At 30.6% G+C, this 20,751-nt stretch overlaps 1 protein-coding gene across 2 annotated transcripts in view; it reads right to left on the bottom strand.

Moving 5' to 3' along the window:
* Positions 1-5,926: 5,926 nt before the first annotated feature.
* LOC114327550 (protein kibra) overlaps positions 5,927-20,751 on the bottom strand; it is a 177,417-nt gene continuing 162,592 nt past the window's right edge. For both annotated transcript variants that reach the window (XM_028276225.2, XM_050657343.1), the window contains 3 exons: positions 12,881-13,221; positions 10,153-10,348; positions 5,927-9,120 (listed from right to left, as the gene is read on the bottom strand). In XM_028276225.2, coding sequence (XP_028132026.1) covers positions 8,877-9,120; positions 10,153-10,348; positions 12,881-13,221 — 781 coding nt within the window. In that variant the 3' untranslated portion in view covers positions 5,927-8,876. The remainder of the gene's footprint in view (positions 9,121-10,152; positions 10,349-12,880; positions 13,222-20,751) is intronic.

The following is a 20,751-nucleotide window of genomic DNA, read 5'->3' as shown; positions in this document are numbered from 1 at the left end:
CTATATCTTTGCTCCTTTCTATCTTTGCTCTCCACCAAATATGGTTTTTTGATTTTATAATTTATCTGATATTTATCTCCTCCAATTGTTTTTTCTGCTGCTAGCTGTAATTATTGGGTTTCATGTGTTTTCATATCGTTCTTCATTTGTTATTCCTTGTATAACTTTGTCTTTATTATTAATAGTTATATGATACAGTTTTGATTGAGAGCTGGTTTTGTATATATTATCTTATGTATATTTATGTATCTTTTTTTGTCTAAAGAAACCATTACATCTTAATAATGGTCCCTTAGGTCAAATAGTCTCGTTATATTCTCATTCAAGACATTTTCTTAATCTGTATCAGGTAACTAAATAAAAAAAATAACTTATTTTTATATAAATGTAAAGGAACTATAAATGAAACATATTGCTTATTAAAAACAAGTTTTATTAGATATATTAGAACCATATACTTTAATTAGAATGTATTTTATATATAATTTATGTTTTCTTAAAACAAAACTGATATATTTACATATACTACAAAAAAAAACAGAAAAATCAAGTAGTCGATTCAGACGTATATCCAACTAATATAGTTGAAATGATATAAGTAAAAAAATATAAAAGAAACTAAAATCTATTCTACAAGATTTTACTTTTGTTGATAAAATTCGTAATCGTTTATCAAATCTTACAGAAAAGATTTTCATAAAAATCCTTATTTGGATACAGGTTATAGTAGAGGATCCGATATAAGCTCGATCTGCACCGATCTGTTTAATGGATAAAAAGTACTGGATATGTAATTTAGTATGTTAACAATTATAAAAAACAAGGGGTGCCAGATCTAATTTTGTTCTGACCATAATTAATTAATAATTAAAAACTTATTCAGATATTATTTCAGATTTTTTGGATCATTCTAAACAAAAAAAGGTATTTTGTAATTTTTCTCTAAGTTGATCGTGTTCGAATTATAAACATTTTAAAACTGAAAAAAGAACGAAAGATGACGATTTTCATTTTCAAAACACAAGTAAAAAATATTTTTGTAATCATCAAGTACCTAAATTCAAGTTCAAGCTTTCTTCTATCAGGTCCCCATAAGAATTGTTGCCATGCTTTATTCTAAAATATATTTTTTAATTGTTAATGGGGAAGGTTCATTATGGGAAGACGGACATTAACAACTAAAAAACAATGTTTTAAAATGAAATAAGTCCACAATACTTGTCAAGAACTGATAGAATAAGGTTTGAACTTGAATTTAGGTAAAATTATATTTTTGAAGTTATACTTCTTTAGGCGCGATTTCATTGAGGGTGAAATTTTAGTAATCTGCGCGCATGCGCACACCGACAGTATGGTATTGGTATTAGTAGTTATACGGGCTCTGATTGGGTGTTGAAATGATCTGTCAATAATTGTTCAATATGGAGGTTATCGGTAAACAAAAATATTGTATATATTAGTTTTTATCGTTGTGAGGACAGAAATAAAATCAAATTTATAATTGTAGTGACGTTTTTAAATAGTTTTGAAAAGCCGCAGGTACGTAATTCTAAACGTTTCAGTTGTATTCCAATAAAAAATTATCTTCATACCTATCTATTTGGAAAATAATGTAGTTACCTATTAGTAGGCAATGCTTTAATTTACATAATCTGATTACGAACAAACTTTCTACAAATCTTCATCTAATATATCGTTTTCTTACTCTATATTTTGTTGTATTTTAATTCGACAAAAATCAAACTAATAATTTCATTAAAAATTCATATTATAAATAAACAAAATGACAAAAAGTTTATGGTGTAAACGTTTAGTTTGTGTATATTCCCACATGACGTATACGCGAAAATGGTGCAGTTGGAAATCGCATCGACATTCGTACGGCGCGATAGACGTGAAGTGGGTTCAAGCCCCAAGCAAGTTGTTATTTTTTTATTTTTTTTTTATAGATTTTATGATTGTAAGTGTATTATTATATAATTTTTTTCAGAAAATACGTATTTAATTAAAATTTTTGGCAACAATTATTGTTCAGAAATCATTTGTGGCATTTTTCAATGTGTTTGTGTGTGTGTTTTATTCATTTATTTTTTTAATCTTTGGTATTGTTTTAATAAAAATTTTTGGAAAGTTGTAGAGAAACTGTTTAAAGTATATTGATTTCGTTGAAATCATATAATAAAAGTATAACTTCTTACGTGCGTACAAAGTACACACATTCATTTTTTTACTTATGTATTTGAGCCTTGAAAACCATCATAATATTTTGTTCTTTTTTCAGTTTTAAATTGTTTATAACTCGAAAAGGATCAACTTAAGAGAAAAATTACAAATGACCTATTTTTGTTTAGAATGATCCAAAAAATCTGAAATAATATCTGCCCGGGTCGATTTTTTTTAAATTTATAAGTCATTTTTTAATAATTATTAGTTACTTATAGTCAGAAGAAAATTAGATCGGACACCCCTTGTTTTTATATAAATTGTTAACATACTAAATTACATATCTCAAATAATTTTTATGCATTTAACAGATCGGTGCAGATCGACCTTATATCGTATCTTAAACTATTAAAAGTAGTAAGTAGTAAGACAAGTAGTGGTTCTGTGTGATTCTAAAAAGGTATCGAAATCTTAACTCAAGTTATACATTCATTATACACATCTTCGTGCTTTTTAGAATCACACAGATCTCTGGAAGTTATGTGTTAATATAATCTGAGAGTTTAGATAATTTCGAGATATCTTGAGATTAAGATGATATGCTATATTACACTATACCTCGTTAAGGTTTACAAATTTATAAATAAATATAAAATCATTATTTAAAATTCATCCCGAATCTTGCTAAGTCAAACAAAAATTATTGGCATCTACGATAAGAAATATGTATAGATACAGAGTTTTCCTACAGACATCCGTTTCACATCATTGATCATATCGCCGGTACCTATGATTAATTTGAGTCCTAATACATTTCCAGTGAAAAAGATAACTCTTTGATAAGTATTGGCGATTACAATTTTTTTTATAAGCGTGTCCGCGAAGATATATCAGTCCCCCTATTCTGTAACTTTTAACAAATCGAATAGAATGACCAAGTCGAATCGTAATTACCCGAAATCGGAATGTTTGATATCTATCGCGTCATTTTTGTGTTTGGATTGGCATTCTGTAACTCACATCGTAATCGAAATCGGTAACCTCTATTCCACACGGTCAGGAGGTGGTGGCAACCCCGCATTGACAAGCGAAATGAGTGTTCCGTGAACTGCTTGTTGCTGGATCTAAACTTTGAGATATGACACCGTTGCCATATCCTCATTTTTTCATGCTATCACATTACATAACATTTAAAAATAATAAAATATTAATATAAATACTGGATACAGATACAAAAAGCTCAAAAGAGGATAAATGGTTTTAAAATTGTTATAAAAAAGAAGATAAATTGATATAATATAAAAAAGCTAAATGAAGATAAGACATATAAATGCTTTTAAATTAAAGATAATTATTTAAATTGATGTTATTAATTATTATTAATAAATTATTTAAAATCGATATGTATTACTAATAATATGCAATCTTTAAGATTTGATTCCAGCCTAAATAACTGCTAAACAACTTTTCCCAAAAATGGCTTCTTTTCTATAATTTGTTCAGACTATGAGCGTTGATTGATAAATATACAAGTATTATACTGGTATAATATATTTATCAGTCAACGCATAAGAAGTCTATCGTATGCGTATGCTATTCTTGTACATTATTTGATTGAAATTGTATAAGGAATAAGCGAAAATATTATGGCAACACTGCGGCTGGCAAACATTCAGATTTAGAACACTTTCGGATGCCAAGCCAAATAGCAAATAAATAAGGTTAGTAATTGATGCATTCGACCGTTACTTGATGGAAGTTCATTTTATCTAACAATAAAACACTCAAAACGTTTGTTTTCTATACTTCCACAAAATTTAGTACAACTATCTGACTACAGCTGTTTCGGCAGAGTGCCTTTCTCAAGTGATATAGTTTACAATGTGTTTGCCTTTTTAAGTCTTTAACTGAAGAGGTTGAGGAGTGGGGAGATGTTTGTCTCGAGTTGGTCATTCAGAATTATATCTGTATTTTTCAGTTTATTAATTTCCATAGATTCTAAAAAAGATAGCTTAAGGCCTTTATTTTGAATATGCAGAATTTGAAACTCTTCATTGAAAGAATGATTATGATCTAGAAGGTGAAGTGCGTATATAGAAGTTTCTGTTTTTCTATTGTTGAAAGCCCTTTTGTGTTCTGCTATCCGTTTGTCAAAAGTTCTGCCAGTTTGACCGATGTACGTTTTCGGACAGTCACCACAAGTTAGTTTGTACACACCACTCTGTAGTTGTTTTCTCTTTCGGCTTTTATTGTTCTTAATATATTTGCTTAAGTTGTTGTTAGTTCTGAAAGCTGGTGTTATTCCTTTCTTTTTTATGTATCTGGCTATTTTATGCAAATCATCAGGGCGACTCTAACTTTCGACGCAACTGTTCTAAAACTTGTTTTAGTAGCAATCACAACCCTTCCCTTATACTTTTCAATATATTCGTTTCGTAATTTCCGGCATGCTCATGCGCAACTCTGAAAGTGTGAAATAATCGTGTATTTTAAACACTTTTCAAATTTATCACAAATAACTACTTATTCAAAGAAAACGTTATGCTGTACAATCGTAACAACGTCAAACTTAACAGGTGACTAATAACGTATAACGAAATCTGTAGTGAAAACCTTATATCACAGAAACTAATTTAAAACTGATAGCGATGGTTTATTAGCAATAAACTTAAGGTATAGAAAAGTGGAATGGCCTTACGTTTATATGAAATATACGGAAGACCTAGTTGTCGTACTTTTTCTTTCATAAAATAATCAAATCTGATACAATCGTTTCATTAACTCATATTTTTTAAGACACACCCCACGTTGAGCCCCATTCTTTGCATAAGAACCCCACGTTGAGCCCCATTCTATGTTCGTTACAATGTTTTTAGTTTTAATTTTTTAAACTGGTTCAAAATTTTAAAAACGAAAACATTTTTGATTATTATTAAGCAATTATAGTAGCGGTATGTAACAGTAGTGTACAAATATAAAGGTAGATAGAAAGGCGCGATTAACGTTCTCACCCGACCGCTTCATTTTCATTCCATTAAACCAAGCATGCATCGAATATGCTGATAAAAGCAAATACAATTATTTTACTGTGTAAATATACGTATGTATCAGACGGTTCATGTATATAAATGTAGAAAAAGAAGAGAAATACCATTCTTTAGAGATCTCTTATTAATAAAAATATAATTTAACGTTATAGGTCTGAACTTCAATTTTTCTCATTAAAAACGCACATTTCTATAGTACACTCCTAAAAATAATTTTAATATTCGTGATAAAACTTATTTTATTAGTATATTTACATTAGGCTTGAATGGCAATTAATAGAGACGTCGCGGATTTTTTTTAGAAATTATAAAGTTTGATTAGAAAGCGTGAGTTTACGAAGAAAAAGTTTGATTAGAAGGGAGATAGTACATGAAAAAATGACTAATTACGGTCCGATCGCGGTGTTTTTAGGAAGAAGCATAGAATATTCGGTTTGTTTAGAACCAACGCCTGGACGAAGCTCTAGAAAATTGCGGCGTTAAAGTTATATATCAAAAATATGTTAAAATTAGTATATCGTAAATTATTTCTATATTAAGCCGTTTTTCTTCTTTGGATGTATACTTATAGGACGTTTTATGAGTTGTATTCGTATGGACGGTTATTTTTATCAGTAAAGTATATATTATGCTTAACCACGCTTTATATAATCAGATCTGAAGGCATTACATCACAGAATTGCAAAACTTTGAAAAGTTGATAAATAAAAAACTGATTTAATTTTAGTTTTATTTAAAAAAAGAACCTCTCTTAAACATATTCATTTATATTCCTCATTCCTGTTTTCTCATCCGTGCGTTAAAAATCCGAATATGTATAATCATAAATCGTAAAGAGCAAAATACACAGGAAAATACTCAATATACTGGAACGTTTAGTCCAATTAAAGATATGCAGCATACATGAGACGGAAAGCATAGTATCGGCATATATCCCCACAGATTTCAAAAATATGGTATAATAACCTTTATTATTTAATTATATTCAGAAACAATATTTTAAGAGGTGTTATTAAAGTAAACAAAGAACATGCAAATAACAGAAGAAGTATCGACGATATAGGAATTTTTTGCCAGTTTTGACGAAGTTCGAAAGATTATGGATAGTTTCCAAGACCAGTGAAAAATACGGACCATCTTTGAATATCAAAAGGACAAAACAAATATAATATCCAAAATCAAAACCAAACTGGAGAAATATGTGAGCGCAGTCAAAGCCTCGATAGAGTAAAGATACGTATCTTGAAACAACGATATAATCGTATTTAACAAAGATTTTGATCATTCTATGGAAATCAAGTGTAATAAAGAAAGCATTTTTAAAAATATCAAAACAGACGGAGAGGCAGCGCTGAAAAATCTCTTTGAATTTACTAAAGCTAAATTTTTCACAGTTGATTACTGTGATTGTGTAGAGTGTAGAGCAACATACTGCGGTCGGTCAAGCGAAACGTAGAACAGGGGTTACCGAGAGGGTATCAAAGTTGCTTTTCTACGAAGGTAATTAAATCCATTTACTAAGGCTGAAAATCAGTACACACATTCTAAATTGAATATAAATAAAAGCTATTATAGTCGGTCGGCCCCAATGAATGTACAGGGTTATTCACTATATTTTGACCCCCTTGTAAACTGCTTTATTTGCAGAATTAGAAAAAAATGTAAAATACAAAAGTTATTCGATTTTTTAATAATGATTTTTTTACATGTATATCGCACTAGTGACGTCATCCATCTAGGCGTGATGACGTAATCGACTATTTTTTTAAATGAGAATAGGGGTCGTGTGCTAGTTCATTTGAAAGGTTATTCAATTCTCTATACAGTACTATAAACATTAAGATCATTATTTATACAGGGTGTCCAAAAAAAATTGTTGAATTATTATTTAAACAATTATTTTAATTTAAAAAAATTTTTTGGACACCCTGTATAATTAATCATGTTAATGTTTATATTACTGAATAAGGAATTGAATAACCTTTCAAATGACGTCACTAGTACGATATATATGTCAAAAAAATCATAATTTAAAAATCGAATAACTTTTGTACTTTACATTATTTTCTAATTCTGTGAATAAAGCAGTTTACAAGGGGGTCAAAATATAGTGAATAACCCTGTACATTCACTGGGGCCGACCGACCGGCTCTGCCCCGTCATACAGCTGACCGACTATAATATCATATTTATATTTAATTTAGAATGTGTGTACTGATTTTCAGCCTTAGTAAATGGATTTAATTACCTTCGTAGGAAAACAACTTTGATACCCTCTCAGTAACCCCTGTTCTACGTTTCGCTTGACCAACCGCAGTATGTTTCTCTACACACTCACAGTAATCAACTGTGAAAAATCTAGCTTTAGTAAATTCAAAGAGATTTTTCAGCGCTGCCTCTTGGACTATGGCTGAATATATAGTCCTCAAGTGGCTAAATGACTAAAACATGGTCTCTCGCTGGAAGACGATTGGAAGAGCGTGGTTCAGAAGGCATTAGCTCTACAACAGCCTTAAAATAATGATGTTGATATTATCACTGATTAAAAAGGGTATACCAGATGCAATCAGTAGCCGAAAAGGTCCCCGAATTGAACTAAAGATCAACATTATACCCAGATGCTCCCAGAAATGCGCCGTCCTAGGCGCATTTTACATAAATAATAATCGTTCTCAACAAATTATAACCTAATATGTGAAAAATTCTTCATTTTTGGATGTGTTCTTGACATTGTGTCATGTGTCATTTTATCAAGTGCCAGTTGTCATAAGGAATGGGCGTGTGTGTTTAGAACTATTGTTAAAATTCGTTTAAGTTTTATTCTATTATATGAAATCACTAAGTAAAGACATAAATAACATTGGATATAAAGAGTCAGATGTAGATTAATAGTCAGATCCAAAAATTTATTGGGACATATTTTCACCCTATAATTATCACTATTTATTAATCATTTCAACAGTCTAATAATATAGATCATCATATTTCACGTATTCTGTTTAACACTTGTGCGTTTTCATTATGTTCAAAAAATATTATTCAATAACAGAGAACACTGCACATCCGATTTTAACTTCAATAAACTATAAAACACATACAACGTCTTAAAACACCGTACCATATATGTTAAGAACACTTCATAGAAGATGCCTCCTTACAATAAAAAAAATACAAACTATTCTGTGGCACCTTGAGATTATGGAACACTTAAATAAACGAATTTACAACTTTATACAGAATATATACATTGCCGTTGTAATATTGATTGAACAACAATGGATATCACAGTTTTTGCCCTTACTTAATATTGAATGTCAAATTTCGTTTCGCAATTCGTCAAATCTGTATGAGTAAACGGCAAAAGCGGTTTTCCTTATATATAAAATCAAAATCTCTTTGTCGTCAAAATAAAAAAACAGGGCAGTCAAACGTAAAAATGTCAAATGTCAAATTTTAGTTAACCACTAAATAATTTGTTGGTTAAGTCTCAAGTAAAATACTAAAGTCTTACTACTTTTGCCTTTTATGCACAGTAAGTAATAATTATTATAATCCCTAATGTTTGTTCGCTTATATAAATATCACATTTTTTTCGAATATCCAGTGTTTGTTCTACCAATATCACCCCGTTTTTAATAAGTAAATTATCTACATATTTAATAAATATTAAACTTCAACTCCTAGTACTCTGTCAACGACATAGTTGTACCTCCTCTCCGACCCACCGTTTTCATGATCAGAACTGCTTGGAGGAGTTTCTTTAGCTTCACTAACCATATTAACTGGTTTGTCGTCACAAGTTAGCCGTTTAAGGCATTCTGTCATTGTGGCTATTGGTTGATGGCACTCGTCCTGGGATGGAAGGAAAGGTACACTGGAGTCGGAGCGAGTAAAGAATGCCATTTTTTCTCTGTAAAAAAAAAGATGAAATAAATATTTATGTATAGTTGTAAATATTTTATCTTAATTTTTAAGACTCCCGTATATATTTTTTCTTTAATTATTGTTACAAAACACGAAACCAGTGTCCGTCGACGCTCTTAGGGACAGATGTGTGGGCGTATCTAATCGACGGGTAGTTTAGTGAGAAGATTGTGTTTAGTTTCAATCCTCCTTAAGACATAAAGATAAACAAGTAGCCGGCTTGACTATTTTTTATAGTTTTCGTTTATTGGAAAAGGTCGGTACATACTTTGAACCAATTTTAATGGGTTGGCTCTCAGGAGAAAACGGAAAAGGGAGATTAGCAGAGAATTTTATTTAGCGTGGGGGTTGTATAGGCAGTCGATTTTAACATCAGGATCTAGACGGACGTGTTCTTTGGGACAATAGAAAAAGACGCTTTAAGACGTAAAGAGACGCTTTAAGACGTAAAGAGATGCTTTAAGACGAATATTATGACAAGCCGGTTATAATATTGATTAGACGTAATTATTTCCCAATACATTTCTTTTATAAGAACACGTAAATTTTGGTCGCAATTACACAAATTCTTTTACATTTCGTCAATTTAATAGTATCTATAATTTAATTATCTATTTTATTAATTAAAACTGTTAAACATCACACGGACTTTTATTACGATTGTCTTTAACGAATTCTACATTTATTTATTATAGAACATATTTGAAGTGTTACAAAACTGAAGTGAATTAAGTGTTACGTTTGTCCTGTTCTCTTGTATGGAGTGGAAACATGAACGTTCTCCATTAGGCCAGCTCCATTAACAAACTTGAAGTCTTTGAAATGAGGAAGTATTAAGAATAACGGGCGTTCAGGATACAGAACATTTTGATTATGTAAAAAGTAAGAAATATAAATACAATACATTGGATAAATATATTTCATATTTTTAACATTAAAAATTTTAAAAAGATTTTGTGAAAAACTGGAACGGAATATATAATAATTATAACATTTTAATTAGAAAAACTATACTCACTGGAACGATATGACGTCAGGTTTGCCATTTCCTGCTTTCGATTTTCTTAGCTTATAAATCTCCTTTGATACCTTTCTCAACATTTTCTCCACTTTCTTTTCTTCTACTGTTTTGTTTGCTTTGCAACTTTCTGCCTGGGCGATCAAATTTTGGAACTGCCGGTCTTCCAGCAAGTAGCCAGCCAATTCTGTATCACCTATAACAAAAAACAAACTTAATTTTTGTGTTTTAAAATGTATAATCCTTATTCTAAATTTAAAGCAAAAATATAATACATACTTTTCAAAACTTACAATTTAAGTAGTCAAAATACCAACCAAAAAACTGAAGGAATAATAATAAAGAGTTTTTTTTTGAAAAACAAGAAGGAATAATAATTTGAGAACGGTTAAGTCATCAATAATTTGCCGACAATATACGGCCGACACAGTACTCCTAAATAGCTATTACTTAGATCTGCAAACATTACTTGACATTGTCGTTGAAAGCTGTAAAGAAGCCGATCTGGATCTGAACATACGGAAAACCAAAATACTCGCAATAAGTAAACAACATGATCAGGCACGTAGCCAGGAAATGTGCTTGAGGGAGGTCCAAACACAACTAAAATTTTTTGTTAGATTAGACGGTAAGGTACCTATTGAAAAAATATATTCATACTAAATTTTAGATCCATATGCAAAATTTGAAAAAACGGAAAAAACGGAAAAACAACGGAAAATCCCAGGAACTTGGGTTCCATAATTCTTTAGTACTGGAGTAAACGTTGGTGTATAAACGTCAGTTAAATTTTGTGCGGAAGAGTGTGAATTAGGTATCCTGTAGTAAATACTACGACGCTTGTAGTGTTAACGATAGTAGCATAAGCTGTCTAAGTACAGCATAAAGATTGCTATGCTTTTCGATTAATTCTCCAAATTGATGACTGATGTCAGTCCCTATCTTGGCAAAAACACCGATACCGGAATATTACCTGTTAAAAATTTTTATGTGAAGGAATTGGCAAAATCGGTCCATGGTAGTAACAGTAACATTACCATGAATACTGTGTATTTTTTATGGAACGATAAAAATAAGTAAGTACTACCAATTCGTAGGTATGTGATATACTGCCATATTTTGCACAAAATAAATAGGAAGCCAGTTTTCCACTTTCAGTTTATGTTTGATTTGGGCAAAAGCCTTGCTGAATCATAGATGCGCCATTAAACATATATAAAAAAAAAAAGAAAATATTGAACTTAAACATATCAAATTTACGGCGGAATATTCGACAGGATTATTAAACTTCATAACTATGTGAGAATATAAATTTTAGTTTTTTTTTAATGTGTTAATGTCGTAAATTTTACTATGTATTAGTATTAAAGGATATTCAAATCATAATAGTTCTCTAGGGTTAATATTTTAAAAATTGCATTTTGCTGATATTTTCTCATTTAATTAAAAAATATTTTGAAATTTAAAATATTTTAACCATGTAAAACTTACATTTTTAAAAATTTTCAAATTACTTTTACAAAGTGCAAGATAGAATGTAAAAAGGGAATCCTATATTTCGTTAGCAGTCACTACCATCATCAGGGACGCTAAAATGATATTAAAGATACAATGATGAAATTAGGTATTAAAAACAACTTACTAGGGTGAGGTATAACATCTGCATATTTGACGACAGTCTCACCCTAGTAAGTTGTTTTTAATACCTAATTTCACCATTGTATCTGTAATATCATTTTAGGTGATGTAAGTGATTACTAACAAAATATAGTATTTCGTAGTAAATAGTACACCTGGTCTTTTATAAAAAGTAAAAGTAAAAGACTTGAAATACTGATAGAATACTTTCGTTTTTGGTAAATCTGATTTTTAAATTGGATATAAATTGATCCCTACACTGAATAAAAACAGAAATAAAAAATAATAATTTCGTTCACTTTTTCAAAAAAAATAATAACTTGTAAATAAACTTGGTGCCTTGGTACCAAAGCCGAGACAGTTTTGGGAGGAGTCCGGACGCCATGGACCCCCCTCATTGGCTACGTGACTGAACAGGATATAAAATGGTCTGTATATGTAAATAGTACCAAACCTGAGCAAATTTATCAAATTGTTTAGCTTGCGATATCACGCTAAATTCACGCGATATTACGATAAATTGTAATACAGAGAGTCACAGTGAAATTAGATTCAGAATTGAGCAGGCCAGAGCAGCTTATAGAAGGATATCCAAGGTATTATGTAACAGATACTTAAAATTGGTATCGCGGAACCGGCCACTTCGCTGCTACGTGTTCTCGGTCTTATGTTATGGTGCCGAGTCTTGGGCTGTGAATAAAAGTTATCTAAATCGCCTTGAGGATTTCGAAATGTAGTGCTACGGAAGAATTTTAAAAGTTTCTTGGGTGGAGAAGACTCGAAACTCCACAATACTACAAGGTCTCAGCAAGACTACTGAGATTATAAGAAGCAACAACAAGGGAACGCTAGAGTACTTCAGGCATTTAATGGGACAAATATAGGTTGTTACAAAATATTATACAAGGGAAAACAGCAGGCAAATGCAGTCCAGGACGAAGAAAGACTTCATGGTTGAAGAACTTGCGAGATTGGTATGGTATTGATACAAGCATGCTATTTAGGGTGGCAGTGAATAAAATTAAGATAGCTACGATGGTAACCAACGTTCTGAAAGGGCATGGAACATAAAAAAGAAGAAAATACCAACCTTGCTCTTTGGCAACTTCCAGTCTTTCTTTCAGCTCTCTCAGTCTTCCCAACTCGCAGTTAAGTTTATCCAAACGGGTGTGTTGGGCTTGAAGATCCAGTTCCAGATCTATGGACGTCCTCGCCGTCGTCGGATGGTGGGTGTGTGTTTTTGGCGTCGACAGAGCGGCCATCGAGCCCGACGGACGGCGGAAGCGTAGTGATCGCCTTTCTACGGCGTGCCTCTCGAAAGGTTTGCCGCCTCTTCGGTACAAAGGCATTGCGCTGTCACTGTCACTGCGGTTCAGTTTGCAGATGTATTGGTTCTTGGATACGTGGGCGCTGGGAGAAAAGGTTTGTGACCTAAAAATATAAAATAAAACCAAATTTAGTAAATTATGTTCATGTTCATATATCACCATATCAATATCAAAGAAAACGAAACTGCATAACCTTTACATAAATTTTATCAATTTTTATAAAACATTTGACTTAGTTAACACAAAAAGAAACTGTGGACATTTTGATTTATAGAGACTGCAAAAGAATTACGTAAAGTGGATAGACTTTATATATAGTTCTTCCATTCTATCTTTACACATGCATGAAATTATTCACAAATTACTTTTTATACTAGATCTCTTTTTTACTCACAGAAACTAGTATCGCAAAATTAAACCGCTTATCCATACAAACCACAATGAGTTAAACAAGGATAAACCATTCGGCATGTCTTTGATACCTTGTTTACTATGAATTTTGACGTTTATCATTTTTAATGAAAGTGACGTTAGCGCATTTGTTGTGTTTATTCGCATTTATAACTTATATTGTGTTATTATATAAAGTTATATTGTATTAAATACAGTCGGAAAAATGAAAGAATAGGGCTTTTCATTCACAGTCATTTGTTTCGAGCTTCTGCCATGTGTCACATAATATTAATATATCTACGTCGTACGTTATTGGTATTACCAATGATACAAACCGAAGACGTATGACGTAGATATATTAATATTATGTGACACATGACAGAAGCTCTAAACAAATAACAATCGATGAAAAGCCCTATACGCTGTGAGCTTCGCTGGTGTCGCTCCTAGCGGTTAATAATTCAATTTTCACCGGTAATTTTTAAATTTATTATTTAATTGTTATCGCTTAATATTTACAACGCAAAAAAGTAATTAAATTGTAATCGATTTTTTTAAGATTTTGCTAATCATTTTGACGTTCTATTGATAAAATATGAATTTCTTAGTTCGGATACTTTCACAATTATCGTGTAGATGGCGCTAAGATTAATTTATAATTACATATTACGGAACATTAAAAAAACTTAAATTCAGTTTTAAAACGTAAGTATATTTAAGGTAAAAATATATACCACAACTTTGACCAACTAATACTTTTTATAATTAATGTTTTTAATTTTAAACGTTTACAGACTTGTCACTACTGGCGCTCGCGATTTTGTAAATATCCCCTCTACGTACGAGCTCACAGCGTATACCCATGAACGATCACATCAATCACTTATTTTGCATTTGCCGTCTTTTTCTATAACAAATGTTTGTTATTTATAGAAAAAGACAGCAAATACAAAATAAGTGATTGATGTGATCGTTCATGGGTATTCTTTCATTTTTCCGACTGTATATTATAACATAATTAAATATAAATGTACAATATTACTTTAAAAATACACCCACTGATAATAGCCATTTCCTAATTATTACATTGACTACATATCAATGATATTACATATCTACATAAGTTTCACTTGTTTTGATTTAACTTGTTTGCAAATGAATAATGACGTTTGTGCAAAGATATAATAGAACAACTATAATAACTGCATGTCGTGTATCAAGCGAAATACAAAAGTGATCGAAGCAATATAATATATTGCTTGGATTATACAGTGTGTCTGATATCAGTGGATTATCAGTGATAAGATATCAAATTTTATCAATTTTATACGGGGTATGTCAAAAAATATGAATTTCGCTCAAGAGCAAAGTGCCTTTATTTTTCACAATATTGAAAATTATGATTGTAAAAAGTTGTTCGGAATTTAAAACTGTGTTTCAATATGCAATTACATACTTTTATTGAAAAATAAAAGTTTTTTACTCTTGAGAGAAATTCATAGTGAGTGAGTTAATTGGCGTACCTCGTATAGAATTGATAAAATTTGATATATTATAATTGCATCTTAGTTGTTAAACTATGCAGACCTTTTTATAAAGAATAACGTTTTTTTGTAAAATCAAAATTAACGAAGTTATCGTAATAAAAATGATGTTGGGTATCGGTAATTTGAAAAAAAAATTCAATTAGAAGAATGTAATTGCATATTATTACATAATTGTTAATTCCAAACAACTTTTCTCAATAACGATTTTCGATATTGTGAAATATAAAGGTACTTTCCTCTTGAGCGAAATTCATATTTTTTGACATACCTACCTCGTATACTGTTGATAAAATTTGATATCTGATGATTGAATTTTAGGTTTTAGACCAGTGGTTCCCAACCTTTTTCGGCCTACCGCCCATTTTTCCAAAAACAAAATACTTAACGCCCCCCATAAAAAACTTTTCCATTCTTAAAATTAGTAACGCACTTTCATTCACAATTGTTTTACCTTTTTTGGGTCAAAGGCTACGTTAAATATGATTCGACGGTCCCTTAACTAATCCAAGCAACAACAAATTTAAAAAAAAATGTTTTATTTAAAAATACAGTATTCATGTATTGATCAAACTTTAACTTAAATACATATCATAAAAAACAATATAATAATAATATAACATTTTTAATGAGAAGTCTGAGCTTGATCTAATGATAGTAATCTGTCAATATTTGGTTCCATACTTGTCATCAGCAATCTTAAATCACCGCGCTCCACTATGGACAGTCTATTTCTCTTTGTTAATAAATTGCTGACTATGCTAAATCCTCTTTCGGCTAAATACGATGAAGGAAAGGCAATGAAAAACTTCTTTGATGCAGCCCATAAAACTGGATATAATACTGAAATTTGACATTGCAGCCAAAATTCTTGATATCCATTATTAAATTTCACTTTTAACTCTTCATTTGTTGAGAATTCTATCAATTCCTCCTGTAGTGATAATTCTGCTGTTTCTAAACTTGAGAACGGTTCTAGCACCCAATCTGGAATAATCAGACCAAGGATATCCTGAAATCTATTTCTAAAATCTTCTTGAAGTGCCTCCAAGTGCTGGCAATATACCAGAATGTCTTCATCATTTGTCTCCACAGAGGAAAGATTTTGAAACTGATGAAATTGTCTCCGACCCAAGTTTTGCCTATACAAATTCAGTTTTGACACGAACGAGGAAATAGTTCCTTTTGCTTTGATCAAATTCAAATTATCACCTTGTAGCTGTAGGTTTGTTTCATTAAATTTATCGTATAAATCAGTTAAATAAGCAATATCGCTCTTAAATTTTAATAAATTGTCTCTCAAAGAATCATCTTTGCTTTCAAAAAACTCTAAAACTGAGTCAAAGAGATCATAAAATCTTTTTAGACAGGTACCCTTCGAAAGCCATCGAACTTCTGTGTGCAACAATAAACGATTAAAATTCTCGTCGTTTTCATCACACAGTTTTCTAAATAATCTAAATAATCTTTTCTAATTACATATTGTAGTGAACAATGAAGGCGATCACTAAGATTTCGTTTATATTTTCGGATTTACCTTCTCTATTTCTGTGTGAGAAGCGAAAAGCAAAGTTGTTAGAAGCAAAGAAGCAATGAGTTACTTTAGGGGGGCGGCAGCTGTTCCTCAACGCCCCCCAAATTTTCCTTGGACCCAAAAAGCCCCCTTATCTCTCTTCAACGCCCACCGGTGGGCGGTACCGCCCCCGTTGGGAACCACTGTTTTAGACCATGCAGAGCACTTTATGAAGAATAACTTTTTTTCGTAAAATTGATAATAAAAAAGTTTCCCATATGGTTCCAAGTTACGCAGACACATTAAGTAGAATAGATACATAATATGTAGAATCTGGGTTGTGACTTATTATCAGTTTTGTTTATAACTTTCATTGACTGGCATATGAGAAGAGGATATGCTGGATTCAAATGTAACACTTATACAATGCCGGATGTTTTAGAGTTTACAGATGGTATATTATATTTCCTTGCCAATATCAGGACACCAAATAAAATCCAAAGCTAACAATTGTATTCCAGTTACTGAACCGAAAAATGGGGTATTACCTCCAAATTCGTTAAAACTGCATCAATTTATTGAAGTAAAATATTTTTTAATTATCATGGTATACACCCAACCACTGGGTACTTTCCCGTTTTAAGATAAGAGAAAACTTGAAAGAGCATAAAGATAAGGTAAAATAAACAACACAAAATTAGGAAATATGTTGAAGTTGTTTAAGGTTATTTTGAAAAAAAAAGTTATTATTCTTTTATTTTCTTTTAAAAACGCTAAAGACAAAAATTTCTAAAATTAGTAAAACCATTTTTAACTACATATATATATTTTTAACTATTATAGCTTACTTTTCGTAAAAGCATAAAAGTATCCCTTCGTGTATATGGTACATAAGTTAATAAAGATATTATTATGGTAGTCTAAGTTGTAAAATTCCATAAATATACAAGTAGCAAATTACGCAAGAAAAACAGGAATATAAAATTTTTATTGTTTATTACCTTTTTGTGAATGAATAGTATCAGGCTATAAATACAAAAATAAACAGAAAGGGTACTTAATTTTTACTGAAATAATGACACCTACATTATTAGGTTTTAAATAAACATCGCTTAACTGCGTATAATTTTTAAAGAATAATCTTATTTTAAAAAATACTAATTAAATAAAAATAAATACACTGTAGTGTTAATAACGAGCCATCGAAAATGGCCTTCCTTCCTTTGTATGGTCAGTCAATCACACACGAGGTACAAGGAATTCATAATAAATGTAACTAAATACTACATAACCTTACTTTGTAAGTAGTAAGATTGTAAGATTATCCGATTTCTTTAAAATAAAATTTTAATGAAAATAAAATGGTCAAACACACGTTTAAGCTCTTTTGGTAGTTTTGTTACATATATACGAGAGTTATTTTTCAGTAATATAATAAAATTCATAAACAGAGTCAATCACAATCAAATCTCACTTGACTGTATGCTGCATATTTTAAATATTTTTCTATTCTAAACAAATGGAAAGTTCTAAACATATGGAAATATTGCAACCACGAATTTCAGTGCCAGTACCATTTGTGTATCAAATTCATGAAAGTTCATATATTGAGAACAGACAATTGAAATAAAAATATTACAGTAATAATCATCAGAAAGAGCATGTCTTTTCATGACATGACCTTTGAATCTGGAGGTGAACATAAAAGTTGAAAACAGAATTTCAGTGTTCAATTCAAATCAGAATGACATATTTAGTACCAAATTTACTTCAAAGTAGCAAAATAGCACTAGACTTAATAATTGATACATCTCTCTGATATTATATAATTACTAAGTTAAAAGAATGTCGTCGTGAAACGGAAACAAGAGGTGTATTATATTTCAGTTTGTTCAGAGAGTACCATAAACAATCTTGTTAAGTTTCATGCTTATTAGAAATCATTAGAAATTGTATATGTTACAGTTCAAGTTGATTATCCAGTTGGAGTTGACTATTCCTAGTTCAAGTCAACTCAAACGGCTGGTTTCAGTAAATGTTGATTATAAACATAAAATGAAGATTTTTATTCAACATTGACTAGTAAAAGCAGACTCCAACTAGATAAAGTATACTCTTCCCAATGCCATTTAGTAAAAGTTGATTCACACAAACAACCGATTCTATTTAGAAATTAAATGTTACTGGATATTAGTTCAGGAATTGCAGCATTTTGGCTCGCAATTTTTTCGTTTATCATGGATTTACTTAAATTCTTCACAGAAGGTAGGGAATAACCCAAGGATCATTTTCTATATCATGCCGCTGTGCGATGAAACTTTTGCCACTCCATCTCGGGGGTTGCTACTCCATCTCGGGGGCGGGTATTTTTCATTACATTTTAACCACGGAAATCGATGGAAAATGCATTTCTAAAAAAATTGTTCCTTACGTTTTCTTCGTAAAACTAATATTTTTCGAGTTATTCGCGGTTGAAAGTAACAGTTTTTCGACAAAAAAAATCGACTTTTTAGAGGGTTTTTTGAGGATAACTCAAAAAATATACAGTGAATAAAAAAACTGTAGCTTTAAAAATTGTATCTTTTAGAAACAGAAACAAAATCCTTTTTTTATAATTTTTCTACAACCAATACAAACTGAGATACGGCATGTTAAAGGTTAGCTTTTTTCGTCAAATGCATAATTTGAAATATTCCAAGCTGAATAACGGAAAAACTCTGCATTTTTCGAGGAAAACTTACAGAATATTTTTTAAGTATAAAATTAGACCTTTCAAAAAAAAGTTTCTAGCATAAAAATTGAGCGACTTATGATCAAAATAAGGTCGGTACCTACTTTTTTCTACGAAAAAATCAGTGAAAACTACCCTCTTAATTCAAATTGATCTTCGGTCTTTTGTAATTCTTTTTATATATGTATTATCAATACACCCAAGAAGTTTGACCTATTTGACATTTAGAAAAATTGAAGATTGGAGAGATAAATTTTTTTTCTGAAATTTCGTCAAATATCTCTTATTCAAAATAAATCTTATCTTTTACTCAAAATATCTCCGAAAATATTAGAGATACAAAAAAAATTATAAAGTATTTATTAAATTGTATCTTTTTAATAACTAAAATTAACCTTTGCAAAGATTTTCTTTACAGTGAACATTTAGCGAGGTATAGCTGCTTAAAACCTCTATTTACAAGCAAACAACTCCTTATTCAAGCGCTTTAAACTCACCCTACTTAAAAACTAAGGGATCTTACGGAATTTAATTTACAAAGTCTTTATATATAATTTAGCTCTTATAGCTATAAGATAGCCCACCAGTTAGACCGTGCAAGTTCGGCAAAGCGACCCCTATTTCTACGCTCTGTACTTTTATTCGCACTTTTAATTATATTGGCCAATTATATTAGTCCTGGTTACTGGATAATAGTCAAGGCCATAGTCCAAAAAAATAATAAGAAGAAAAAATAAGATGCAGGTTATGTTATGCAAACGTAAACATTGTATGTAGTAAATAAAATTAGTTATTAAAATGCAGTACTGCAAGCAAAATACAATTACATAATTAAATTTACCTTTATATAATAATTGCATATCATATCGATATTGTGGAGCAATATATAATTTTTCTGCTTCAATAACAGAAGGTATGAAATATACGTCAATTTGACAATTTCAATTGACAATATGAATTATTTAAGATAGTTGCAATATTTCTCCGCGACTCCCGCACGGTCGTTTTTCGTTTCCCTTCCAAGTACTTGCACACCGCGAATAGAAAAAGACGAAAATGACATCGATCTCGATGAAGACGACTAAAAAACTATTTGTATTTGTATTTGTATTTGTAAATTCGTATTTTTGTGTAAATAAATGTTTTTTGTACGTAATTCTACTTTTTTTCTGTATAGATCTATTAAATTACCTATAAAAATTGCAATGTTATTAAGGGTGATTTTTAAGGGTTGAAGTATTATGATATTATATCCTAAAGCATAATACAGTCATTATTTAACCAATCAAAACCAAATTTTATTCATATTAAGGTTTACAATGTTTTATATAATTTTTGACAAAAGGGGTAGTTTACACCCCTAAAAATAATCAACACCCTTGGGCATGATATAGAATATTAAGTACAGGGTGAGATGATCCTAATCCCAAATTTTTATGCAAATCGATGCAA

Source organism: Diabrotica virgifera, chromosome 1 (assembly GCF_917563875.1).
Source record: "Diabrotica virgifera virgifera chromosome 1, PGI_DIABVI_V3a".
NCBI classification, from domain to species: Eukaryota; Metazoa; Arthropoda; class Insecta; order Coleoptera; family Chrysomelidae; genus Diabrotica; species Diabrotica virgifera.
Note: the sequence above shows the minus strand (reverse complement) of the source record. Positions and strands in the feature narration are given on the sequence as shown.